General features: G+C 63.7%; 2 protein-coding genes across 6 annotated transcripts in view; both read right to left on the bottom strand.

Annotated features, from left to right (window-relative positions):
- The window catches only part of DNAH17 (dynein axonemal heavy chain 17), a 35,816-nt gene extending 26,169 nt beyond the window's left edge, over positions 1 to 9,647 (bottom strand). The window contains exons 1-27 of the mRNA XM_042779849.1: positions 9,303 to 9,647; positions 8,419 to 8,612; positions 7,990 to 8,182; positions 7,748 to 7,847; positions 7,586 to 7,671; positions 7,328 to 7,453; positions 6,985 to 7,140; positions 6,818 to 6,907; positions 6,149 to 6,313; positions 5,784 to 5,900; positions 5,423 to 5,691; positions 5,119 to 5,314; positions 4,896 to 5,042; positions 4,440 to 4,548; positions 4,213 to 4,316; positions 3,976 to 4,116; positions 3,717 to 3,860; positions 2,785 to 2,967; positions 2,531 to 2,690; positions 2,382 to 2,455; positions 2,107 to 2,276; positions 1,705 to 1,927; positions 1,509 to 1,625; positions 1,303 to 1,389; positions 990 to 1,142; positions 422 to 670; positions 93 to 215 (exon numbers count right to left, since the gene is read on the bottom strand). Coding sequence (XP_042635783.1) covers positions 93 to 215; positions 422 to 670; positions 990 to 1,142; positions 1,303 to 1,389; positions 1,509 to 1,625; positions 1,705 to 1,927; positions 2,107 to 2,276; positions 2,382 to 2,455; positions 2,531 to 2,690; positions 2,785 to 2,967; positions 3,717 to 3,860; positions 3,976 to 4,116; positions 4,213 to 4,316; positions 4,440 to 4,548; positions 4,896 to 5,042; positions 5,119 to 5,314; positions 5,423 to 5,691; positions 5,784 to 5,900; positions 6,149 to 6,313; positions 6,818 to 6,907; positions 6,985 to 7,140; positions 7,328 to 7,453; positions 7,586 to 7,671; positions 7,748 to 7,847; positions 7,990 to 8,182; positions 8,419 to 8,612; positions 9,303 to 9,647 — 4,221 coding nt within the window. The remainder of the gene's footprint in view (positions 1 to 92; positions 216 to 421; positions 671 to 989; positions 1,143 to 1,302; positions 1,390 to 1,508; positions 1,626 to 1,704; positions 1,928 to 2,106; positions 2,277 to 2,381; positions 2,456 to 2,530; positions 2,691 to 2,784; positions 2,968 to 3,716; positions 3,861 to 3,975; positions 4,117 to 4,212; positions 4,317 to 4,439; positions 4,549 to 4,895; positions 5,043 to 5,118; positions 5,315 to 5,422; positions 5,692 to 5,783; positions 5,901 to 6,148; positions 6,314 to 6,817; positions 6,908 to 6,984; positions 7,141 to 7,327; positions 7,454 to 7,585; positions 7,672 to 7,747; positions 7,848 to 7,989; positions 8,183 to 8,418; positions 8,613 to 9,302) is intronic.
- A 1,021-nt stretch (positions 9,648 to 10,668) lies between these two features.
- On the bottom strand, positions 10,669 to 25,667 carry CYTH1 (cytohesin 1). Of its 5 annotated transcripts, none has more exons than XM_033076663.2 (13): positions 25,634 to 25,667; positions 17,671 to 17,753; positions 16,939 to 17,003; positions 16,270 to 16,336; positions 15,997 to 16,115; positions 15,625 to 15,705; positions 15,423 to 15,535; positions 15,204 to 15,352; positions 15,004 to 15,116; positions 12,628 to 12,706; positions 12,463 to 12,534; positions 12,002 to 12,156; positions 10,669 to 11,791 (listed from the first exon to the last, which is right to left on the bottom strand). In XM_033076663.2, exons 1-13 carry the CDS (start codon positions 25,659 to 25,661, stop codon positions 11,713 to 11,715), a joined length of 1,203 nt encoding a protein of 400 aa, XP_032932554.1. In that variant the 5' UTR covers positions 25,662 to 25,667; the 3' UTR covers positions 10,669 to 11,712. The 5 variants fall into 5 exon arrangements, with proteins under 5 accessions (XP_032932554.1, XP_042635792.1, XP_032932551.1 ...); XM_042779858.1 differs by lacking the exon at positions 25,634 to 25,667 and adding an exon at positions 21,902 to 25,255 and having other exon boundaries at positions 12,628 to 12,704; positions 15,005 to 15,116; XM_033076660.2 differs by lacking the exon at positions 25,634 to 25,667 and adding an exon at positions 19,939 to 21,869 and having other exon boundaries at positions 12,628 to 12,704; positions 15,005 to 15,116.
- Positions 25,668 to 25,728: the final 61 nt, after the last annotated feature.

Below are 25,728 nucleotides of genomic sequence, written 5' to 3'. Positions count from 1 at the left end.
TCCAGCCCCAGGAAGACAAGCCCAGGACAGCCACAGAGTCACACTGGCCACAGGGGTGTCAGCAGAGCAGGGAGGAGCTGAGCCCCATTCACCTTCTCCATCCCAGCCTCCTTTGTCGCTTTGTCCACAATGCCCCGGACCTCCTCCTCGTACTTGTGCAGGTTCAGCTGCAGCAGATCGGCCAGGGTGGTTTTCTCAGACATGGTGAATTCCACCTGGAGCAGAATCAGCGTGGTTGGGCCATGGACTCCCCTCCAGAGAGAGGCAGCTCACCCAGACCCCCTCATTAACACCCACATTTAGAGACCCTGCACAAACATTTACGTGTGGCCGGATTGAAACCTAATGGCACCCTTCCCTCACTGGGTGTGGATCTCGGGGGTCTCCTGGGCCAGGGATGGGCAGGAGGAGGTGGGAGCACCTTGGCTGTGTGCACGAGCTCCTGCCAGTGCCGGTCCCTGATGGCCGGGTTCTGCAGCTCGCTCACGGCGCGCAGGGACGTCATCATGTTCTTCATGCTGCTGTCCAGCCCCGTGAACGCGTCCCAGCTCTTCACCTCCTTGTCCAAACTCCGGATGTCCTTGGCAAACTTCTTGCACTCGATATCCATATCCTCAACATTGAGCTCTGCCCACTTGGTTGTCTTCCAGGTGGCGATGTTCAAGTTCACCTGGACCCAGGATACATTTTCACATGTCATTAGCAGCAGGAAGAGCATTCCAGCCCGGGAAGAGGAGCAGCAAACCCAGTGCCCACATGCCCTGTGTGCCCCCCACACCTGCACACGCCATGCAAACCTGCTCTAAGAGTGACAACCTGCCCCGTGTCTCATCCTCCCTCTGATGGCAGTGAGCTCTCTGAGAGGCTGCAGCAGCTCTGCACCTTGGGCTGGCAATGCCCAGGTGTGTGCACCAGGTGCCCATGCCAGCCAGGAGCAGCCTGCTGCCCAGCACTGGGCTCTGTGCCCTGCTGCCAGACCACAGCCCTACCAGGGTCACCATGTCCCAGAGCTCCTTCAGCAGGCGCAGCTCCTTGCGGCACATCTTCAGCTGTTTGTACTCCGGCACTGACACCTCAAACAGCCCAGCTGAGGTGGCCAGGGCTGCCATTTCCTCCTCCAATGCCTTGATGTCTTTGTGTTGCTGGATGGAAGAAAGGAAAAGGTGTCAGCCAGGGGCTGTGTGTCGGGGCCATGTCTCTGTCCCAGCAGGGTCAGACCCTCCCTGTCAGCCTGGGAGCTGGAGCCAGCCCTGGCAGTGCCAGCAGGGACAGCAGTGTCCCTGGTGTCCTGCCCCTCCTTACCCTGTTGAGTGACTTGTAGGGCTCTGGGTCTGTGTACGAGAAAGGAGCATTTCCCAGGAAACTCTCCCGGAAGGCGAGCTGCTGCTCCTGTGTGGGAGGACAGGGGGGCTCACGGGGACAGCCAGCACCTGGCAGTGGGGAAGAGCAGCAGAGCCTCCCCAGAGCTGCCTGGCAGCTGCCCCCCACCCGCAGCCCCAGGGAGGCACCTCGAAGTCCTGGCACTTGTCGCGGAGGATGGCGGCCTCGGCGGCTTGCAGGGGCGCCGCGCTGTCTGCCACCCGCAGGCACAGCTTCTTGTTGTTGTCCCACTGCTCGGGCAGCTTCTGCAGAGGGCACCGTGTGGGGTCAGCAGGCTGCCCCCACTCAGCCCTTGTCCAGCCCCCCACACCCTAAGGAGCCGACCTGGAGCTGCAGGTGGATCTCGTCTGACATCTTGTCCCCGTAAGTCTTGAGCAGCGCAACCGTCTCCTTCAAGGGCTCAAACATGACGTCAGTCGCCTCCTGCCTCTCCCTGACCTTTGCCAGGTGTCCCATCACTGCCACCAGTCCTTCGTAGTCTCCCTCCTCCAGAGGTTTACTCAAGCCAGCAGTGGACTCTTGGATGAAATCCTGCAGCTCCTGGAGGCTGAGAGGACAGTGGCACTCACCAGGTGTCCCTGGGCCTTAGGGCTCACTCTGCAGGGCATGACCCCCCAGAAACTCAGCCCTGGAGGTGCCTGGACCCTTCACTGGAACCTGCACACAGTGGTGGCACAGCTTAGCTGGGCACACCCTGTCCCTGTGCCCGGGCTGGGCAGGCCGTACCTGCTGGTGACGTGGTCGATGAGGAACTGCCGGAGCACCAGGCTGTGGCCCTTGATGGCATCCATCAGCGCCTTCTTGAAGGGGCGGCAGTCGCTCTGCAGCCACCCCCCAAACACCCTGGTTTCCTCAAACTCCAGCACCTCTTCATACAGCCCCTCGAGTGCGTCAATCTGGGGACAAGAGTGGGTCACAGTCTGTGGCTGGCACCTCCCTGGGCACACAGTGTCCTCCAGGGCACCCCAAGCACTCGGCACATCTCCAGGCACCCTGCACACCTCCCGTTGGAAGGACTGGAGGGATGGCAGCCCAGGTGCCAAGGGCTTCTCTGGCTCTAGCGGTGCCGCTGTGGCTGGCTGTGTCTCCGTGGCTGGCTGTGTCTCTGTGCCTGGCTGTGTCTCCCCCTCTTCAGAGGCTGTGTCCATGCTGAGGAAGCGCTCCAGGAACTCCTCGGGGCTCTCCTGCCACAGGTAGGAGAGCTCCTCGAAGCCGGCACTGAACTCTTCACCTTCTGCCATGGTGCTCACCACCAGCGACATCAGCTTCTCCTGCATGCTCAGGAGCTCCTCCTGCTCCTCCAGCGCAGTCTGAGGGGACAGGCAGAGCTCGGGGACAGGCCAGGGACACGGCCACCCTCGGCCACCTCCCGCAGGCTGGGAGCTGTGCCTGGGATGAGCTCACCTTGTAACTCACTGCCCTCTCCAGCAGCCGTGGCATGGACGCTGCCACCGCCTCCGTGTCCTCGAGCAGCCCCTCCACCAGCCCCAGGAAGCTGTCACCGGCCCCGGCGTCCAGCGAGGGCTGGTACTGCACCCGGCCCTCCGACAGCTCCATGCGCACCTCGAACAGCGGGGACACCTGGGCCTGGCACGGCAGGGCCTGCTGTGGGGTCGTGTGCCACAGCCCCAGAGCCCTCGGGCCACAGGGAGCACGAGGACACCGCGTTTGGGCACTCACCAGACTGACCAGACTGACCGAGAGCAGTGGGACACCTGGCACAGGGACACCCGGCACAGGGACACCCAGCACAGGGACACCCACCCGGCACAGGGACACCTGGCACAGGGACACCCGGCACAGGGACACCTGGCACAGGGACACCCGGCACAGGGACACCCACCCGGCACAGGGACACCCGGCACAGGGACACCCGGCACAGGGACACCCAGCACAGGGACACCCACCCAGCACAGGGACACCCAGCATGGGACACCCACCCAGCACAGGGACACCCAGGCACAGGGACACCCGGCACAGGGACACCCGGCACGGGGACACCCAGCACAGGGACACCCAGCACAGGGACATCCACCCGGTACAGGGACACCCGGCACAGGGACAGCCAGCACAGGGACACCCGGCACAGGGACAGCCAGCACAGGGACACCCGGCACAGGGACACCCAGCACAGGACACCCAGCACAGGGACAGCCAGCACAGGGACACCCAACACAGGGACACCCACCCGGCACAGGGACATCCGGCACAGGGACAGCCAGCACAGGGACACCCAGCACAGTGACACCTGGCACGGGGACACCCAGCACAGGGACACCCGGCACAGGGACACCCACCCAGCACAGGGACACCGCTCCCAGAACTCCAGGACCTACCTCGGGGTCCATGTTGGTGAGGAACAGCTGCAGGGTTCTGTGGATGAGGTTGCAGAGCCCATCCAACACGATTCTGTCCACGTAGGCCACGTAGTCCTGCCATATCCGCGAGGCTGAGTCAGCCTTGAACAGATCTGCGTTCTCCTGCCACCAGAAACCACCAGTGCTTGTCAGTGAGCGCCCAGCAAAGGCACGGGCTCCTGGCATTGCTCCGAGTCCTTCCTCACGCCCCTGGGAGCCACCCATGGCCGGGTCTCACCTTCACCATGGCCTGGATCTTCTCGCCTGTGCTCTCGATGGTAGCGCGGCGCTGAGCCAAGGCGTTCTCCTTCCCATCCAGGTCCAGGAACGCAGTTTCCTTGGTCTCCTTTCTTCCAAACAAGGGGGTGTCCGAGCAGTTCTGCAGGGAGGAGAGCAGGGGGTGCTCTGCTGAGCCAGGACGACCCCGGCCAGGTGTGTCCCAGGAAGCTGCTTGTGAAATGCCAGCAAACACTACCTCCATCAGCTGGGTAATGTTCTGTAGGTTCATCTTCGCCATCTGGACCCGTTTCTGCAGGTCATGCAGGCTCTCCCTCATCTCCTGGATATAGTCCATGACGCCTGGGAGGGAAATGGGCACACAGGACATTGTGGAGACACCCTCAGGACAGTGGGAGGTCGGCGGGTGCTGGGGACCAAAATGCACAAGGAGGATCCTTGGACGGCCAAGGTGGGGGTTTGTACCTTCATGGTTCCAGAACAGAGTCTTCTCACCCGTGGCCAGACGGACGTCCAGGGCCTCCAGCTCCTCTGCCAGCAGTGGCTTCTCCACTGGCATCAGCTGCTGCTTCACCTGAGCCAACACATCCTCAGGTGAGTGCTGCTTCACCTGAGCCAGCACATCCTCAGGTGAGTGCTGCTTCACCTGAGCCAACACATCCTCAGGTGAGTGCTGCTTCACCTGAGCCAGCACATCCTCAGGTGAGTGCTGCTTCACCTGAGCCAGCACATCCTCAGTGGGCACCAAGGAACGGGTCCCTGCCCCAGGGGACGGGCAGGAGGGGGTGGCAGCAGCCACAGCTTGGCTCAGCCAAGGATGGGCAGGGCGCTGAGGTACCAGTGATGTGCCTGGGGTACCCAAACCCCCCAGCCCCTCTGGGCCTGGAAAAGCAGCTGGGCTGCCTCCCCTTCAGAACCTGCCTGGTTGTACCAGCCCACCATGAGCGCCAGGTTGTCCCCTATCTTTTGGAAAGTCTCATTTTGGGCATAGAGGCTCTCGGCGTTGCTCGGGATGTCCGGCTGCTGCTGGATGTGCAGGTACTTGACCTCCCTCAGGACGGCAGAGAGCTGTGGGGCAGCAGGGCAGGAGGGGCTGTCAGCAGCCCCACCACAGCCCCGGGGTCACCCCAGTGCCAGCACCCACCTCTCTGCTGAAGTTCACGTGCAGCAGCCCAGACTCGGGCTCCCTCCGGAGCAGGGGCTGCTCCAGGCTGAAGTGGCAATCCTGCCCGGGTCCCCTCGCCCATTCCTCGTAGACGCTCTCGCTGTAACGCTGCAGCATCCCCATCATTTCCTCGTACTTCCTGGACACCGTCTCAGCCTCAGCACCCACCAAGGCACTGTCAGAGCCACAAGAGAGCTGCTGCAGGGGAGGGAACCTGCTCCAGGCTGGGTCCTGCCCCTCTGCTGCCGTGTGTCCCCGTGGATGACAGGGCACCTGCACCTACGGGTGGTCCATGGCCAACAGCTCCTTGCGTGGCCCCTCCAGCCGCTGCTGCAGCTCCAGAGCCCACTTCAGCTTCCCGGCCACCGGGGGCAGGTTCTTGTGGATGGCTGGGGCCCCGCCGTGGGGTGGTGGGGTCACCATCCGGTTGTCATACAGCGCCTTCACGCTCTCCAGCTCGGCCTCGAACATCCTCAGCATGGCCGTGTAGCAGGGGGAAGCCTCAGCCTTGATCAGGGGTCGCTCCAGCACGGAGGCAAACATGTACACCAGCTGCAGGAGAGGGGCAGGCACTGGTTCCTGCGCCCTGGAGCAGTCCAGGACAGGAGAGAGCCCCGGCTCCTGTGGGAGCTGGGCACAGATACCTGCACAGCAGCTGTCAGGCGGTTACAGTCATCAAAGCCTTGGCAGAAAACAGCAGCCAGCTGCTTGTTTGCATCCTCAACCTTCTTCTGGAACTCTGCAAATTCTGTGTCCCATTGCTGCCATTGAGAGTGAAATGGTTTAAAGTGGCACAGCCCTTGTTCCTCCTTCCCAAACCCTTCAGGAAGGATTTGCTGAGCTCAGAGGGTCCCCATGACCTGCTCAGAGCCAGCCCTGTGCTGCTGTGGGACAGTCCCACGAGTCCCTCTGCAGCATGTTCTCACAGGAGATTTTTTTCTTTTCACTTAGCCAATGTTAACACCTCCATTCCAGCATCCATTTCATTTCCACCCCAGCAACTTCTCACCTCTTCATCAGGATCCAAGGGATCATATTTGCAATCAGCAAAAGCTTTGGTGGCTTCACAGATCTCCTCAGAGATCCGCAGCACCCAGGCCCCAAGGAAGTTTCCTCGCACCCCTCCCAGCACCGTCTTCTCCAGCTTCAGGAAGTCGACGGCTACCTGGAACAGCTCCTGGCAAACAGAAACCCCTTTCACCTGGCATCCCTGTCCCAGCTGCAGGGGCAGGAGCTGCAGCACCAGCACAGGGCTGTGTCCTGCCAGCATCCCCACAGGGCTAGGATGTGCTCATCGTGCCGTGGGGGCTCAGGGCTGGGGTGAGCTGTGGTGGGAACGGGGCTGGGAACGGGGCTGGGAACGGGACTGGGAATGGGGCTGGAAACGGGGCTGGAAACGGGGCTGGGAACGGGGCTGGGAACGGGACTGGGAATGGGGCTGGGAACGGGACTGGGAATGGGGCTGGGAACGGGGCTGGGAACGAGGCTGGGAATGGGGCTGGGAATGGGGCTGGGAACGGGGTTGGGAACGGGGTTGGGAATGGAGCTGGGAACGGGGCTGGGAACGGGGTTGGGAACGGGGCTGGGAACGGGGCTGGGAACGGGGCTGGGAACGGGACTGGGAACGGGGCTGGGAACGGGGCTGGGAACAGTGCCACTGTGCCCTGAAATACGGGACTGTCACCTTGATGGCCTTGAGCCTGTTCAAGAAGGCGTCCATCCTCCCAAAGAGCTGAGTGGGAGGAAACTCCCAGAGCTCTGGCTGCTCCTGGCCGGGGAGAGGGGCTGTCAGTCTGGTGCTGGTGTGCAGGGGGTCTGATGTTCCTGCACCATCCCTGCACCCACCGGGAAAAACGTGGGCATTAGGTCAGAGCAGTAAGTGCTGTAGGACTGGAAGAACTTCTCTGTGGTGGAGATGGCGAGTTTGAGTCCCTCCAGGGTCTCCTGGGGCTCTCCTTGCAGCCCCTTCAGCATGTCCTCCGGGTTCAGGAATTTATTGGTCTGGGACAGACACAGGCAGGGCCCATTGTCAGCAGGACGTGGAGGCTCCTCCTGCCCCCTTCACCCCACACACTTGCTGGTGGCTGTCTGCAACCCGTGCCTGCCCCAGCCTCTCCCCAGTCCTGTGTGGGGCTCTGCTGCTCCCTGGAGCGGACAGGGTGGGCGAGGGCTGGCCCTGGGGCTGTACCAGGCTGATGAAGAAGTTGCAGATCTCCTGCAGGATCCGGGCTATGTTGGCAGGTGAGTGGTAGTGCATGCAGTGAACCCGCAGCAGGCAGACAGTGGAGAGCACCTTGGGCACGAAGAGCCGCAGCTGCAGGAGCAGAGCCTGGTCAGGACTGCAGCAGAGCCAGGGGTTGTGCCCCCTCTGAGGCCTCTGGGGCTCTGCTGCTCCCCAGATGTGGCCACCAGGCTGTGTCTGGTTATTCTGCCTCCTATCACTTACCTGGGAGTAATCTGCGTGCTCCATCTCCTCCAGCAGCGCCTGCAGGGGCTGCAGGTGGAGACTGACATCGTTGGCTTCCTCCAGACCTAGGACAGGGAGGAGATCTGTGTTGGGGTGAGGACACCTTGTTGGAGGCAGCCTCCACCAGGTCACGGAGCTCACCCCCGGTGACGGCGCTGAACATGTTCTGCAGGGAGGGCCAGTAGCAGCTGTTGGCCTTCTCCAGTGCCTGGGCCAGCACGGACACCTGGGGCGAGCGCAGCTGGCAGGGAGAGGAGCCGGGGTCAGCACGGGGGGCTCAGCACCAGGGTCAGCACGGGGGGCTCAGCACCAGGGTCAGCACGGGGGGCTCAGCACGGGGGGCTCAGCACCAGGACAGGTGGCCACCACGGGTGGGACAGTACCTGCTCGATGATGCACTCCAGGCTGGTCATCCTGGTCTGCCAGAAATCGAACTCCACCCTGGGCAGGGGGTGCAGCCCCTCCAGCAGCTGCTGCGCTGGGTCCTGGCTGAAGATCTCTTCAACCTGCTCGAACCACTCGATGATGACGGTCTCGATGGAGTGCAGCACCGAGCTGTCTATGGGGTCCATCAGGCTGAAAGGCAGATGGGTTATGGCCCCTGGGAGCCCTGAACTGCCCCAGGAGCATCCCAAACACCCCAGGGATGCTGGTGCTGGTGCCTGGCATGAGCCCTCAAACTCAGCTGCAGGGGATGGCTGTGCCCAGGCCTGTGCACACCCAGCCAGTGTCCTGTCCCTCCCTGAGAGATTTATGCTGTCCTGGGCCCCTGCCAGGCTTTTCTGGCACCAAGTGGTGCCAGCAGCACCCACCTGTCCATGGTGGCGCCTGCGTCATCCCAGCTGACCAGGTGCTCGGGCAGGGGGAGCAGTGGCTTTCCCTGGATCTTCCCACTCATCACAAACAGCTTGTTCTGCAGCTGGTGAGTCTGCTTCACAATGTCCTCCACCACAATCCTGGGCCAGCTCGACCCCTCGTCCTGGCTCAGGAGCAGGGGGGATACGACCTGCGGGACAGGGCCAGGTCAGGCCCTGGGTGTGACATCCTGTGCACAGGGCAGAGGACACCCCAGTGTCCCCTCCTGCTGCCCACTGAGCACAGTGCTCATGGCTCTGCTGAGCACAGATGGGTTTTGCTGGTATTTCTCTCATGACCAAAAGGCCCCTTGCTCTGGGTTTCCAGCTCTCATGGCCTGGGAAGTGCAGGAAGTGGCACAGTGAATGCATCTAGAGGAGTCAGGGGCTGGCACATGAGCGAAAGCCCCCAGAAGTGAGGGGGAATAGTGGGGGCTCCTGGAGCTGAGGCAGCTTGTGGGTGCTGTGGCTGGCAGCAGGAATGTTTATGAGAAATTTGAGAGAAATCCACTCAGACGTTTCCCAGCTGCAGGGTAGAGGTAAGTGGGTATTATTATGAATTTCTAAAACTGCAGGGAGGAAGTGATCCAGCTGGGGCCAGAAGAAAACCAGGTTGGTGACCTTCACCCAGCTCTTGGCCTCGTGGGGCTCGTTTAACATAGGATGGGAGTCACTGCAAGGTCAGGGCGAGGGCCTGAGACAAGTTTTCTTCTGTGAATTTTAGTTTATCTTGAAGCTTACCTGGAAATTTGTCTAGAGCAGCCCACAGCAGGGTCCCGGTGCAGTGTACCCGAGGAGCTCAGCTCACCCTGCCCACCCCACGCCTGTGGGGGACCACCCACCTCCATGAGCACGGCGATGAGCTGCTCCACGGGCGAGGGGCCGATGTCTCCCACCAGCAGAGCGCTCCGGCAGTTCTCCCCGGTGATGCTGTCCCCCTGCTTCCTCACACAGTAGATTCCCTTGCCCTTTATGGCAGGTGGGAAGCAGGTAGTGGGCAGGATCTGCCCAGCAGGGTTCACCACCAGCACCAGCTCCTGCATTTCTGGCATCTTGAAGAACTTGTCCAGCATAACTGAAATCTCCTCGCTGGCCACAAACTTGGCCCACCTGTCCGGCCGGACGTGCAGCAGCGCCGTGGCCAAGCTCTCGAGGAGCTCCAAGCGCTCGTCCTGTGGGGCTGCCATCGTGCCAGCACCTGGGGTGGGCCAGTGGGCAAATCCCTGCTCAGCCAGGGCTGCAGACCCCACAACCCCTCACCTCCTGGCACTGCCCATCCCACCCCTCCCCTGCCCTCAGCATTCCCTCTGCAGTCTTAGGCAAGGTGCAGTCCCATCCCTGCCTGGTCCCAGTGGCCCCAAGCCTCCCCCATCCCTGCCAGCCCCGTCAGCACCCGGCCCTATTGTCCCTGACCTGTCCATCCCTGCCATCTACCACTGCCCTGGCTCACCCCATCTTACCTGGCTCTGTGGCTTCCCTATCGCACTGCTCAAGCCTCCAGCCACCTCCAGACCCTGTCTGCAGCCAACTGACACTGCCACAGTTCAACTGGTGCCCCAACCGACCCTGCACCAGCCCAACAGGCACCGGCACCAGCCCAACTGCAGGGCTTCCCTCCCCTCCCCACCCTGCCCCCAGCCCCCAGCCAGGGCTATCTGCCCACGCTGGCCAGCCTCAGGCTGCAGTGCCAAAGGCACAGGACAGGCAGGGATTGCAGCAGGGGCTGCAGCAGGGGCTGCTCTGGCAGATCCCCCCATAGCACAAGTGCACAATCCCCCTCCAGCCCTGACAGCACCAACACAGCTGGCACAGGCTTTGTCTCCCAGGTTGCCCTCAGCCCAGATTGGCTCTGATCCCACTCACCAGATACCAGCTGGGTCTGAATCCCCCAGTCCTGCTGCAGAACCCGAGGGTTCCCCACACCCCCATTTTCCACCTGCAGGAGGTGACCCCAGCCCTGCCCAGCCCAGCTCGGTGCCCACAGCAGACCTAGAGCTGTCCCAGCCTGGAGCAGCCACCCTGTGCTCTGCACTGGGCTACCCCAGGCACTGTCCTGGTGGCCAGGGGCAGCTGCTCAAGGCACAGGGCTCACAAACACCCCCAGCACACCAACAGTCGGGCTGGGAGCAGCATGAGCCCAGCCCAAGGGCTGACAGTGGCAGGGGAGTCCTGCCCACCCCAACCTGCACAGAATGCAGGAGGCCAAGAGAAGCGTGGTGCAAGTATTTATTTGTTGCTGATCTTCAGCACTAGTTTACAAGGCCATGGCAAATTAAAAAAAAAAAAAAAAAAAAAAGGTTAGAATAAAAAATCCTGCCCCCCCCACCCCACTCCTGTGAGGCCTCTGCAATGAACCACCCACATACAAAATAATCTACAAGGAGAAAACTATACAGGAGTATTTACACCTCTGATAAATAGACTAATACTGATCCAGGCTCCTCCAGACCGTGCGTGGGGATGGGGACAGGACAAGACACAGGCGATTGTGAGGCAGATCCCAGCCAGGTCCCCACCAGCAGCCACGCTGAGCGCAGGCTCCAGCTCTGGGCATGTCCCACCGTGGCACCACGCCACCCTGGCACCAGGGCCATGACACAGGGGTGCGCTGGGGCAATGGCACCCAGCGCTGCCACAGCTCCCACGGCTGGGTGAGGGCACAGCTCTGCCTCGTGTGGCACCACTGCTCATCAGGAGTCCCTGCCCCTTGTCCCTCCTGTCTGTGGGGACCATTCCAGGGCGGGGTTGGCTGGGAGGGTCCAAGGCAGCAGCGTGGGGATGCCAGGTCCGACCCAGGCCCGCTACAACGAGGGCCAGGGGCTGTATCTCTGCAGGGCCCCCCTGGGGCTGACACCCTGCACCCCAGCACCTGTGACACCCCAAAACCACCACAGCTGCTCCCCCTCTTGAGAGAACACCCCAGGAGTGTCAGAACACGGGAGCTGGGAGGACCCAGTGCCTTGTGGCTGCAGGATTCCTGGGGGTCAGAGGCAGGCAGGGTGCCCACGGTGCTGAGGCCAGGGCTCCGTGTTCCAGCTTGAGCCCATGAAGATGCTGTCCAGCGATGAGGCAGTGATGGGGGGCCACAGTCACTGAGATGCCCCTTCCCTCCCCCCACAGTAAAGAAATGGCTAAGCTGAAGCTGGGCCCTGGGCCTCGAGGGCCAGCCTGCAGCGTGGCCCCTGCCCCACAGGCCCCCATGACAGGGGGACACTTGGGCTGCTGCAGGGCCTTGCAGGGCCAGTCTGGCTGCTAGTGCCTCTTGGTGGAGGAGACCTTCTTCTTCCTGGCAGCCAGCATCTCGTAGAAGGGGTCCCGGCTGATGGCTGCCCTGCAGGGGAACAAGGGCTGTGTCAGCCAGACTGCTGCAGTGACGGGTGCCACCTGCCCGGCCCTGGGCAGGTCCCTTTATAAACCTGGGAAGTTTTCTTGCCCCATCCTTGCAGGATGCCCTGGGAAGCACTGTCCCCTTGGAGGACAGGTCCCTGCTGTGCCCTGCCCAGCACCGTGCCCCACGTGCTCCTCTCCTCCAAGCACTCACTTGATGCACTTGATCCACTCCTCCTTCTCCTCGGGCGTGGGGGCAGAGATGCGGTACACGGTGTGGTTCCCCTCCACCACACGCCCGTCTGCCTCTGTCTTGCAGGCCTTGATCACCTGGTCCTTGTTGTCAGGGATGTAGAGCTCAAAGCAGTTCTGGGAGGGAGAGACCTCTCAGAGGCAGCCCCCACTGCCAAAGGGAAGCCCAGACTGGGAGGGGAAAAGCAGAGCCACACACCCCTGGCGCAGCCCCCCAGCATGGCAGAGAGGGACAGACACACTGTGAGTGTCACCCAGCCCCAGGCCTGCACCCAGCCACCTTGATGGTGAAGGTAGTGACTGCTCTGGGGCCCCCTGCCTCTCCTGGGGACATCTCAGGGTGCTGCATCACCTCCCAGCCCTTCCTGCCCAAGCCAAAGAGGCTCTGCCCCAAACCCCAGAGGACATTGCCACAGCACTCACGGGCTTCTTCGAGTCCTCCACCTCACGGATGCTCAGGTTCTCCAGGGGGATGATGCCACGGGGCTCCTTATCCTGGTGTGGCCAAGCAGAGGTTTAGCTGAGGGGTGAACACCCCCAGCCCAGCCCCTTCCCTGCCCCAGCTCAGCCCACCCCGCACGGACTCACCGTTGTGTACTCGAAGTAGTAAAGGCAGTTGTCAGTCAGGATGAACCAGCGGCGCTTCCACGTCTTCACCCTGCCTCCTGGGAGCAGAGAGGGCAGTCGGGCACAGCCCTGCGAGCACGGCCGGGCACACGGGGGCTCCGGCAGCACGGGCCCGGGCGCACACACAGAGCCAAGCAGAGCCAGGCAGGGCGGCAGCAGCAGCAGGCAGCGCACCCCGCCCCAGCCAGAGCACCAAGCACACGATGAGGATGGAGGCGAGGACGGGACTGCCGGGCCGGGAGCGCTCACTGCTCCCACCCCAACACACACCGAGCGCGGCCGGAGGAACTGCGGCCAGCAGCTCCCGGGAGGACACGGGGACTGTCTGTCCACTCTGACCGTGGTCCTGTTGGTCCTGGAGCCCGGGCAGGGCAGCAGCCAAGGCCGTGGCCGAGCTCTGCAGCTGCCAGCACAGCACAAGCTGGTCCCTGGGCACATGCCCTGCTCCCCCCGCCCGGCCCAGCTCCCCTCCTCCGCAGCCATTGCAGCAGTGCTGAATGCAGGATGCAGGATGAGCGCCCACCCTTGCAGGCTGGACCCGGCACAGACACGAGGAGCCACAGCCACACTGCGGGTCCTGCTCACCTCCTTCCCCTGCCAGCACGGCCCTGTGGCCCCTGCTCCCCTGTGCCAGCTGGCAGCCCACCCCTGTCCCTGCCCCAGAGCAGTTCTGAGGGCCAGCACCAGTGCTCCCTGACACCCTGGGCTGCAGGCACTGGAGCAGTGCTGGTGCCCCGCGGGGACTGCTGTGAGCCCTTAGCACAGTGCAGGGCACCACGCTGACGGATCCTTCCTGCTCCCAACCAGCTCCAGCCACTTGGCACACCCTAACCACCCACGAACAGGCTGGGGCCCCCCCGAGGACACCCCAAACCTGTCCCCATCCCTTGTGTCACCAGAGGCAAAGACCCATTGGCCAGGCTGAGCTGTCTGCGGACATGGGGTGCACAGCTGGGCGGGTGCCAAGGTGCCACCGTGGCCACGTCCTCCCCTGGGGTGGCAGAGGAGGCCACAGCCCTTGGAGAATGGGCAGGGCCAGTACCCCACGGCCCTGCCTGGAGGTGGAGAGGGGCTGTCCTGCAGCAGGCGAGGTCCCCGGGCGTGTGGGGTTAGCAGCAACAGCAGCAGCAATGAGACTCATCACCAGCAATTAAAAACGCAAAGGAAACAAAGCCCCAGCAGTGTGAGCAGAGCAGGGAAGAGGGGTACGTACCTCCTGGAGTTGGGGGCAAGGAAAGGAAGAGCCAAAATCATGGAAACATATAAATGAGGGAGAAAAGAAAATTAAAAAAAAAAAAAAAGGAAAAAATAAAAAGAGGAACCCCAAAGCCCCCCCTTGCCCTGCGGGTCAGTGGGGCCGGGCTGCAGCAGGGAAGCTGTGAGGGGTTGGGCCAGCGGCGGGCCATGGGGGCTTGACTGCCCTGGCTCACTGTGGCTCTGTGGGATGGGGCTGCTGGGGACAGGGCTGGCTCCCTCCGCCCCGTGGCTGACTGGCAGGGTCCTTCCCTGCCCCCCAAGACAGCTGGGGTCCATGGGCACTCTGCTGCCTCTGCACCAGCCCACTGGTGGTGCTAACCCGAGCCTGGGTGTGCAGGGCCCTGCCAATCGGGGACGGGAGAGCCTGGGGCTGTCCTGTGCCCCTCACCCCAGGGCAGGGAGCAGGCAGCTCCTGCTCTCCCCTCCCAAGGGGCTGGCCCTGTATCAGGAGTTCTGACCCCAGCCAGAACCCTGGGGAAGCCCCCACCAGACCCTGATCCTGCCAACACCCGCTCCCCCTCGCTACACCCGGGCAGAGGGTTCCCCAGAGGTGCCAAGAAGAGAAGCCACAGGAGCCAGGGCGCGGAGGGCTCCGGCTGCGGAGCCGGGCGGTGCAGCAGGGATGCCATGCATGCTGCCTGCATGTGGAGCCGGGATGCGGAGGTGGTAATGCCGTGGGAAGGTGAGGCAGGGCTTGTCTGTGGTATGGAGGGGACGCACGCAGCCTGGGGCAGCTCCCGGGGCCTGCTCCGACACATCCTGCTGGGACTCGGTCACCTCAAGGGCCTCCAGGTCTCTGTGCTCTGACACCAGACCCTGGTACCAGCTCTGCACCCAAGGGCTTGCCCGATCTAGAGGCAGGATACCCCCAGGACACCCACCCAGCCGCTCGGAGTCTGCTCCTGCTGCCCAGCCAAGGGAAGACAGAGGGCTGGATGTACAGATGCCTTCCCCATGAAGGCTGTGCCTGTCTCTGCAGCCTCCTCGTGCTCTGCAGAGCCAGGCCAGCAGGAGAACTGTGAGAAGCCCATGGGCATTGCACCCTGGCGACAGCCTGCCCTCCCTTGCTGCTGGCACTCACCGAGCTTCAGGAGCCAGCCCTCGCGGTCGGGGTTGAAGAAGGTGTGGGTGAGGTCATTGCCGTCATCCTCGGGGATTTTAAAGGGCTCATTCTTGATGCTCTCGTACAGATTCTGGCACAATGACATGGAATCAGCTCTGCTTTGCCCTGGAGCCCCGTGGTGGGCCCTGCTCTGGGCCAGCCTAGCCCCAGCTCTCACCTGGAGCAGTTCCTCAGGCAGGTCCCCCCCGTCATTGATGCCGCGGTTCATGGCGATGAATCGCTCTGCCGTGGGCTTGTCCTTCACGTTGGGATTGTGCAGGCTCGTGTTCAGCATGATGATGGCAAAGGACAGCACGTAGCAGGTGTCTGCAGGGGCAGAGGGGAAAGTCAACAGCAGGGCAGGATGGCAGGGAGACCGTGTGGGCCAGGCACTCACCTGTGGACTGGAAGACGCCGGGGTTGCACTGGCAGTACCGCTGGGCAAACGCCTCCATCATCCGGTCAATCTTCTGTGCCTCCCCCGGCAGACGGAAGCTCCACAGGAACTGCCTGTGGACAGTGAGCTGTGCTGCTGAGCTGGGGGCTCCAGGGACCCAGCACCCCAACGGGCCACACTCAGCTCCCAGCCCCTTACTCACCGCAGGGCCTGCACAAGGTTGAGGTCGGTGAATTCATGCAGCTCCACAAAGGCATGCAGGACTTGGATGTTGAACTCATCCCTGTGGGAACAGAGCCAGAGCACGAGGGATGCATGATCAGCAATCCTGTGACTGCTGAGTGGCTCCACTGTCCCTGCCCTTCTCCAGACTCTACTCATTCATGGGGGAAAGCTGCAGCTACCCCCTGCTTGATCTGCACAAATCAGCCACTTGCAAGTGCCAGCCATGAACTGAACATCCCCAGCACCCCGGGTACCCCCAGTCAGCTGCCCTGTGAGCTCAGAGCTGCAGTGTCCCATCTCTCAGGCGGCAGGAGCCCAGGACACCCCAGGAAAGCCAAGCCCAGCGCACCTCTCGCCCAGGTAGTCGCCAATGGCTGTCTTGTTGAGGCCCTCTCCCTTGTACAGGAACTGAGCGATGTCCTCACACGTGTTCTTCAGCAGGTCGTTCTCGATCAGGAACTGGATGCCCTGCAGAGGTAAAAGAGAGACGTTTGGGGGTCTGTGGCTGCCCCTGCCCTGGCTGCTGGCTCTGCCCCAGGCCCAGGAACCGGGACTGGGAGGTGGGAGAGCCGTGCACACCCCCAGAGCCAGGTAACCAGCCCTGCTCCCCATCCCACAGTACCTTTTTGGGATCCATGTTGAACTTCTTCCTGCCCATGGCCACCTGTTTGTTCCTCTGCATGTTTTTCCTGCAAGCCATGAAGCAGCTCTGAGCACCTGGCAGGGCCCCCCTGCCACTGTCCAGCCCCTGGGGCAGTGCACTGTGGGGAGGGTCAGCCTGGACCGAGGGGCAGGGCAAAGCCAACACACTGCTCCGTGTGTGCCCCACACCATGGGGCTGCTCTTGCCCTGCCAGGCCCTGGAACAGAGGCCTTGGGGCCACCCCGAGCAGAGGGGGTGCAGGCACAGCACCTGTCAGGCTTGGGCAGGCTGGCTGTGGCTCTGGGGAGAGCAGTGGGGCAGGCAGAAGGGGACAGTCCTCCTGCCCCAGCAGGTAACTGGGAGTGATGCTGGAGTCGGCTCCCACCGGCTGCCGGGACCCCCCTAATCCTGGCTGGCACTGACGGCACCAGCTCAGAACAACAAAGCCACAGGGGCTGTGGCCAGACAGAGGGACTGGGGCTTAGAAAAACAGAGCTGGGAGCAGCAGATCAGTCTGGGATCCCACTCCCAGGAGCTCAGAGAGCCTGGGAAAGCTGCTCACGCCAGCAGGCATGGGCCAGGGCTCAGCTGCCCTCGGCCCCTGCACAGAGCAGACAAGCCCAGGGGCTCCATGGTGCTGGGCACTCACTTCTCCTCCGTGGAGCCGAGGTTCTCGATCTCATTCGTCACTTCTGCTATCTCATCCTTCAGGCGCTGTGGGGAGACAAGGAGGTGACCCCCACAAACCCTCCAGCCCCATTCCCTCAAGAATCCCCACAGCCCCTCCTTCCCTCCCTCCCTTCTTCCCCGGCCCAGGCACTGCCCAGGGGCTGAACCGAGGGCACTGGCAGTGGCTGCCCCCCCGATAATCCTGCAGCATTGCCACGCTCCCAGCATGCAGGAAGGAAGAGATTCAGAGGTTAACAACATTACCCCTAATCCCTTCAGATCATGCCCAGCATATGGCGGTAATTAGCCTCTGCTGCCTTAATCAGGGACACGACTGACAGTGTCCCAGATAAGCCACGACCTCACAGGCTCTTGCCAGGGCAGTGGCCTGGCCCAGAGACACGGTCCCTGCCTGTGCCAGGCAGGGGCTGGCACAAACTGGCACAACTGCACAGCCTGGAGCTCTGCAGGGCACAGGAAAAGGCATGGCTGCTTTGGCAGGGCAGGGACAGCTGGCTGTCACCTGGGGTCACATCCCAGCTGGGACCCTGTCCCCAGAGCCCCTCGGAGGAAGAGCTGTGGGACAGCAGCATGAGGGACCCTGGATGGGGCTCCAGGGACCCTGCCAGTGACACAGGCAGGGACACTGTGCCCCGCACCCAGACTGCTGCCCCAGGGACAGGGGGGTTTGTGTGGGCCCTTGGCATCGCACCTGTATGTCAGCCAGCAGCTCCTGCTTCCTGCGGCGGATGTTCTCCAGCTCCTGGCACTCCTCCGGGGTCAGGTCACTGGGCACTGAGCAGAGACACCAACAGGTCAGCATGTGTGCTCCTGGCACTCGCTCTGCCAGGCTCTGGCACCAGCTCTGAGCCCCAGCAGCGGAGGGCCTGGCTGGGGGCAGCACGTGGAGGTGCTGGGCAGCAGGAGGAGCTGGGCTGGTGAGCAGCGTCTCCAGCACCACACAGAGGCCAAGTGGCACCAATGGCATGAAAGGAATTTGAGGGCCAGGGCATCTGCTCCTTCAGAATCCATGGTTCCCTGGATCACCTCCAGCACTGCTTCTGCCAGCCCTGGCCCTGCTGCCTCCACCAAGTCCCATTTCACTCTGCTCTACCCCATTTGGGCCAGTGTGGGTGCTCATTCCACTCCCCATGGCTGGGCAGCCCTGCAGGTCGTTCTGCCACACAGGTCAGCCTCAAACATAAACCAGCTCTTGGCCACTCCTGCAACTCCCTCTACAGTGGATTCATTTTTCTGAGGCAGAGTCTGGAGCTAGTGCACCCTCCAGACCTCATCTGCACACCGTGACATCTACACCTTCCTGTCACCCTGGGGAGCCAGGGACCTCCTCTCCAACACCATCTCTGAGGCTCAAGCCCAGGGCCACCACACGGTCCCCTTGCTCCAGAAGCATTCTGAGCGCTCCTTGGCACATGACCTCCTTGCTTCACGGTGACAAGGTATTCCCTTCCTGCTCCCTGCAGTCCCCAAGGTCACCTGTCCCCTCTCAGCTCTCTTACTGTGCCCATGTCTCCCACCTCTGCCAGTGGGTGCTGTGTATTGCACCAAGGTCATCTGCAAGGACATCAAACACCATCCCTGCAGAGTACTGTCCCCAAGGGAGGTGGCAGCAGGATCTGCCAACTCAGCTCTTGTGCCACCCCCACCTCTCGCCGGGAACAGGCGTCTGTAGGGCTGCCACCACCCTCCCCTGCCCCAAGCATGACCCCCGACCTGATGAGGTCCTGTGTGTCCCCGTGTACAGAGCCACCACTGCCAGCAGCCCAGACTCACCAGTGTCCCCAGCGCAGTCCCTGCCCCACGGCAGCGCTCAAAGACCCCACGTGCCTCTGGACCAGCACTGTCCCAGCCCTGCATCCATTCTCCCCACGCTGCCTCAGTGGGAGCTCCCTGGGAGCTCCCTGCACCCCGAATCTCTGAGCTCAGCGCCTCCCCAGCTCTGCTCTGGGCTCCCATGAGCTTCCTCCTTCACAAGCCCTTATTGCCAAAGCTGAGGCGCCTCGGCTTGCGACACCGTCCCTCAGTCAGACACAACGCCAACACTTCCCAATACTTTCAGTCTCTCGTGTCAGGAAGCCTGAGCCAGACAAGTGGGCTCGTGGCACCAGGTTAAAAGTTACTTACAGTACCAGAGCTGTGCCGATGCATTCCGCATGCCCCAGTACCATTCCCACCGGCACCAGCCCCCACTGCCAGGCCCCCAGGGCGCCCAGCAAGCCCAGGCTCGAAGCAGGAGAGACGAGCTGCATCAGACAGAGAATCCCCCAAATCCCTGGGCTGCTGTATGCGGCACAGGACCCTCCTGCCCAGCTGCAGGACCCTCTTGTCCAGCCGCCAGACCGCCTGGCCTGGCCGCAGGGAAAGCCAAATTCATGCCAGGGCTGGAGCTGGCCTCAGCTCTGCCTGTTCCTGCCCACCTGGGAGAGGACAGGGGTCCCAGCCGGGGTCCCGGGACAGGCGTGGTGCAGGAGCAGAGCTGCAGGGCAGCAGGGACGGCAGGGCAGCTCCGGAGCCCCGGAAAGTCCCTCCCCGGCGGAGGCTGAGCACTCGTGACAAACAGCCCAGCCATGTCAGCAGCAGCCAGAGGAAGAGAAACCCCAGACGCAGGAGCTTTTCTGGGGAAGGAAGGCGGCATTAACCCTTCCCTGGCTCTGCACAGCAACCACCCCGGAGAGCCCCAGCGAGCCTGGCCAGGGGCAGGGCAGTGCCGGGGCACAGCAGGCTGGATCAGACACCTCCCCTGGCTCCAGCCGGGCACACAGGAGAGACCCAGCACACTGCAGGATCCCAGCGTGGTTCGGCCTCCCCAGCAGCACGGCAAGCCAGGGGTTCCCACAGCAGGAACCTGCTCGGGGCCGCCAGCGGGATTTGTGCTTCTGCCTCACCAGCACCCCGGAGCAGCAGTGGCAGCGCTGCCCCTCCACCCTCACCCGGCCCCCCCGACCCTGACCCGGCTCACCGTGTCCCTCTGCCCTGAGCACCATGGTGCCAGGGCCTTGTGCGGCCTCGCCGGCCGTGCCCGAGCAGCCGGGGCGGACACCTGCAGCGCGGAGCCTCCGCGGTGACTCAGGGCCGCGGTGCCAATGAGCGCCGGGGCTGCGGGGCGTCATCCCGGCCTCGCCAGGAGCCGGCACCAGCAACACCCAGTTCCTGCCGCCGAGAGCCGCCGGCACCTTAACTCCTGTGCTCCCGGCCGGCGGGGAACGGGCCGCGGGCCTGTCCCGTCCTTGGCTCGTGTGCTGGGGTCCCAGCCAGGCCAGCCCGGCGCTGGCCCAGCCCTTCCTTCCTCGGGGCCTGCCAGGACACTCGGCCCGGCACATCTCAGCTCAGTGTGCAGCGCTGGGCTCCCCTCCCTTCCCCTCCACGGCCGGGCCCCCCAGCCCTGCAGCTCCCCCATCTCTGCCAGAACTCTCCACCGCAGCTCCGGGCCCGGTGCTGGCCCTGGGCACCGCTGGCCCCCGCTGCCCTCCACAGGCATCTCCCACAGCTGGCTGGGGCCAGAGCTGGAATCAGGAGAAGGACCGGGAGCCACGCCGGTCCCCACGGGATGCTGTTCCCCGCTGTCTCGTTATGGGGTGTCTGTAGGGAGCCCCTGCCCCATGCAGGACCCTGTGTGACAAGTCCCGGTGCTGCAGGGCCGTGCCTGCAGTGGAGCAGCCCCAGCACGTCCCTGTCCCTGTCAGTCGCCTGGAGAGGCCGTACCAGCTCCGGCTGCCTTGACTCAGCTAAATCCTGCCCAGCAGCACGAGATGGAGACACAGCACCCAGAATGCCAGCTCTGGAGTAAGGGAAGGCGGGCTGCAGAAGCCTTGGGGTGTCCTTCAGCCCCCTGAGCTAGAGCAGCAGCCAGCCCACGCTGTACCACACCAGAGGGACAACAGCCCTGGGGTCAGGCAGACCATGGGGGTGACCTGGGGTCTCTGTGTGCTGCGGGTGCGGCTACCCGCTGTGCCCCTTGGTGGGGTCCCGTGGGGCCCCCAGAAACATCCTGCCTGTCTCCTCGTACCACATCCTGTTTTCACCATGGCCGTGTGCACACCCTGGCTTGCGTCAGCCCCATCCTTCCCCACAGCGCTGAGGTGCATAGGAGGAGGGTTTGGGGTCAGGCCCTGTGCTCAGGACACTCTCCTGCCCGTCACACCACTAACTTCACTTCCCTGACCCAGAGCCCATCAAGGAACCCCCTCCACAGTCACGACCTTGCTCCCAGTGGCTCAAGGTTCCAACATTCCCATACACAGACCCTCAGCCTCCAGCACAGCTGGGTAAGCACCAGCTCAGCCACGTCTACAGACACTGTGCATGTGCAAGCAATGTAGCCAGGCAGGCTCACCTGCTCCCAGTACTGCTTATGGTGCTGGGGCTTAAGAGGAGCAGAGCCCACTAATGCTCAGCCACAGGGCTGATGGGGAGGTCCTGCAACCCCGCAGGGCCACAGCTGGGCAGGAAACAGCAGACAGCAGCAGGTCACAGCGGTGGCTGACCTTCAGCACACCCACAACGTGGCAGCAGCTGGGCTTTCCCACACAGAATTCCCTTTGGGGAGCGCCACCCTCCCCTCTGCCCACAGGCACTTGTGATGAGGGGACCCAGCACTCACACATCCTCTGAGGGGCTGGGGCAGGATGTGCCATGGCCATGCCTGTGACCTCCCAGCTGCCTCCCAAACACCCCTATCCCAGCGTGGCACCACAGCTCCAGCACAGGGCAATGCCAGGCGAAGGGCTCGGTGCTTGCAGAGGCCCGAGCTTGGGAAGGCCGGCAGAGGAAGGAGGCAGCGAGATGGCGAGGACACTCTGTGCTGCTTCCAGCAGGAGCCATATGGAGCCAGAGCCATATGGAGCCGGAGCCACGGGCACCGCCGTGTCTGCTGGGGGATGGGAACCCCGCGGCACAGAGGGGAGGGGGCACGCAGTGCCTACCTGCCTTGGCAGCCACCGAGGGGCACAGGAATGCCTGGAAACTGGAGGCGCAGAGCTCGCTGACTGTCCCCATGCTGTGGGGGTCCCACGCAGGATGCCACCAGCTCCGAGAGGGCAAGGCAGGGACAGGCAGAGATGAGGCAGGAGCAGGCAGAGGCCAGACAGGTGCGTGTGGCTGAGCAGTGGGCTCCCCAGTACTGGGCAGGTAGCCAGTACCCAGGGCAGCTGCCCGGTGTTGTGGAGCAGGGCGCAGGCAGGGGAGCCGGAGCGCTCCCGGCTCTGGTAGGGGAGCTCCAGCCGCAGGAGCCCACGCGCCAGCCCCAGCCAATCCCCGGCACACCAGCCCGTGCCACCGCCGGAGCTCCAGCGGGCGCCTCAAAGCCACTTAGAGGACGAGGAGTTTGGGAACTTCCCAGCAGCCCCCTGGCAAGACCGCCTGCCCCTCGGCAGCCCCCCTCGCCCCACGGGGGGCTGGCAGCGGGGTATTTTTAGAGTGGTTTTATCCCTCCGTATTAGAGCATTAAGCATCAGGAGCCGGCGGTCGCATAGCAACGAGCGCCGCATGGAGGAAGGTGCACCCAGAGAAGCGCGGCGGTGCCAGTGTGGGGGTGCCACCACGGCCCCCACTCCCGGGACACGGGGCCTGAGTCCCAGCCCTGACCCAGCCCTGACCCAGCCAGCCCTGTGTGCCAGCACGGACACCGAGCCCCGGCCATGCCCCAGGAGCACTGCCCACTCTGCTGGTGCGTAGGGGGCTCCAGCAGCAGGAACTGGGGGGTCTTGCCCTGAGATTCCAGGCTGGGGGACAGCTGTGGAGCTGGGGAAATGCACAACCCTCCCACCCTCCAACCCCACGGGCACTGAGCAAACCCAAACCGGACTGACAGCTCCTTTCCTCAAAGCAGGAGCGATCCTGAGCACAGGGCATGGCCATGAGTAACAAACCCCAGGGCCTGTCAGGGCAGGAGCAGCTCGACAGCTCTGCTCCCCCACCCCTGCATCCACCGGGATTGCTAAGCCAGGAGTAACTTGAGTGGGGCAGGCAGAAGCCCAGACAGGGCGGGCGGTGGGGAAGGGCACCCTGGCAGGCAGGAGCAGTCCCTGATCCTGGGAGCAGGGTGACTGCAGAGAGGAGACAGGGGAGAAGGGCAGCTGACAGGGCTGCGAGGGCAGCCGTGCACTCACTGCTGATGTGACTGACCTTCTGCTTTCAACAGCACTTCCCCTTTCCCAGGGGCCAGAGCAGTGGTTGCCACATCACCAGGAGGTGAAAGGGCAGGCAAAGGGAGCCAGGGGCACAGGGGAGGCTGAGCTGGACACGTGCCTCCTGCCAGGGCCTGCACTGGCATCTGGAGAAATCCCTGTGTGACACAGGCACGTGGGTCTGTGACTGGGATGAGGCAGGGCCAGGTGGCATCTCCCACACAGTGACCTGGATGCCTGGCTCGGTCCTTGCCTGCTGTCCAGGCCAGGTGGGCTGTTCACAAACTACAGCTACAGCTCTGACACGACTGCAAGTGTCAGCAGCACGGCTCCTTGTTTTCTGCTCCAAACACGTCAGGAGAGGAACTGGACAACTGCCTCTGCCTGAGCCCCTGGCTCTGCTCTCCAAGCCTTGAACTCCCCCTGCACTCCCTCTGGACCTTGCGAGTCCAACCCTGAGCTCTGTGGAAAAGTTGCTCCCCAAGCTGGGCCCAGACTGACCCCAGCCTGTGCAAAGGAAGGGGCTGGGGCCTCAGTAGCAGCTCCCCCAGCAGCGTTCCCTGGTGCCCTGGTTGTCAGGCACATGCTGTGGTCCCAGGATGCTTCCCAAACAACTAACCTGTGCCAAAGGGCTGCCAGCACCCACTGGGACAACAAGACTTTGCAGGATGGTGGTGAGGAGAGCAGGGAGCACCTGTGTGAGGAGCCCCTCAGCCAGCCTGCTGCACACTAGTGCAGCCCACCCTGCCATCACACACCCATCCTGCCCCAGACAGCAAGGCCCCCCAGGCACAAGCTGCTTTGCTGGAGGCTGCATCAACCCCGCTTAGAGAAATCCCTTAATCCCCAGGCCAGAGTGAGCAGTAATCCCTCGGGTGCAGCGGGATTACAGCACTGCCCAATCCCCCTCTCCCCAGGCCCAGGCCTGAGCCGTGATGGGGCCCAGCTCAGGACACGGTGCCAGGACTGGATTGTGCTCCCCTCATCCTCTCACTGGTGCTGCAGCTCGGCAAGGCAGGAGCAGCCAGGATGGTTCCCTGACAGGACAACACCTCTTCCCCACGGTCCAGAGGGTTTGACCCACACCACTGCTCTCGGTCAGTTCTGGTCTGGGATGGGTTCTCAGCGCTGCTCCCACGGGGAGATGCTGGGAAGGGGGTGGGAGCGCAGCCCCCCGCCCTGGCAGGAGCAGGGGGAGCACACATCTGTGCCGCCAGCTGCTCGCCCCGGGATTTGCTCTCTGCTGAGGCAGACGGCTGGAGAGAGGCCGTGAGCCGTGGGGCAGACACTGGCGTCAGCACAATCGCACCAGAAAGAGTCTCCCCGTTGGCTCCCACCGTGCGACAGCCTCGGCACAATGTCCTTGGCTGAAGGGCTCCAGGGCACTGTGGGTTGTGCTGCCCCCAGCACAGGAGCAGTGGCGGGGCTGGAGGCGGCTGTGCACTCCCTGTGTCCCCGCGGCGGGATGAGAGGGACATTTCTGATGCTGAGACACGGCCTGGGATGTCTTCCAGGTGATTCCGGGAACACGAGAGAGGCTGCTGGCAGAACCGCTCCCCACAGCGCTCTCCTGCTAATGGGCTGTGCCTGACAACACCCGAGCCAGGCCGCAGCCGCCGGCACCTTCCTTATCGCACACAGCGAAGTCCTCGCAGCCAAGCACAGTCACTTCTGGGGCGGAACGGCAGCTCCTAATCGGCTGCACAGCTGGGCAGGAAACCGGTCCTGAACCAGCACTGCCGGCAGTGGCACTCGGCTGGCACCAGCTGCTCCCTGCAGGAACGGGCACCAGCACGGCTCAGGCACCGGGGCCATGGCCTCAAATCCCACCCAGACTGGAGGCTCCCTTCAGCCAAGGCCCTGCTGGAGGCAAAACCACCTGCAGACACACAGGAACTGCCTGGGAGACACCAGACACAGGCAGGGTATTCCTATCCAGTGCCGGTCCTCAGCACCAGGAGGGAACGCTCTGCGGGCACGGAGCGCACAAGGAAATGGAAGGAAAACGCACGGGCATGAGAGCGGAGAGCGTGCAACCCCCGAGCCTGGGAGCGGCTGCAGGGCACAGGCCGGGAACCGGGGCTGAGCTCTGAGCTGTGCAGGGCCGGGGCTGGGCAGGAGCACCTGAGCGGGGCCGAGCGGGCGGCGTTAGGGGTGCGGGCAGCGGGCCGGGAGCTCCCCGGCAGTGCCGGCCCCGCCGCTCCCCGGCCCCCACGCTGCCGCCGGGCACCCGGTGCCAGTTCCGCCCGGCGCTTCCTCCTCCTTCTCCGCCACCGCCCGCACGATGCCGCCAAGGCCGCGGCCGCCGTGCCACCTGCGGGCACAGGTCCCGCCGCCGCCGCCGCCGCCAAATCCCCGCCCGTCCCGGAGCCACCGCCCCCGGTGCCGCACCTGGGAGCGGCCCGGCCCAAACGCGCCCCGCCCGGAAGAGTCGCCGCCACCCACCGGGGAGCACGGGCTAGCCCGGTGCCTCGTCCCGGGCCAGGTGTGTGTCCCAGAGCCCCCCGCCCACCCCCGGCCCGCACTGACCGCAGCCGCCGCCCTCCTCCTCCTCCATCCCGCCGCCGCCGCTCCGGCCCCGCCCGCGTGACGAGCGCGCCGCAGCCGGCACCACGTGACCGGGG

The sequence above is a fragment of the Catharus ustulatus genome, chromosome 20, assembly GCF_009819885.2.
Source record: "Catharus ustulatus isolate bCatUst1 chromosome 20, bCatUst1.pri.v2, whole genome shotgun sequence".
NCBI lineage: Eukaryota > Metazoa > Chordata > Aves > Passeriformes > Turdidae > Catharus > Catharus ustulatus.
Note: the sequence above shows the minus strand (reverse complement) of the source record. Positions and strands in the feature narration are given on the sequence as shown.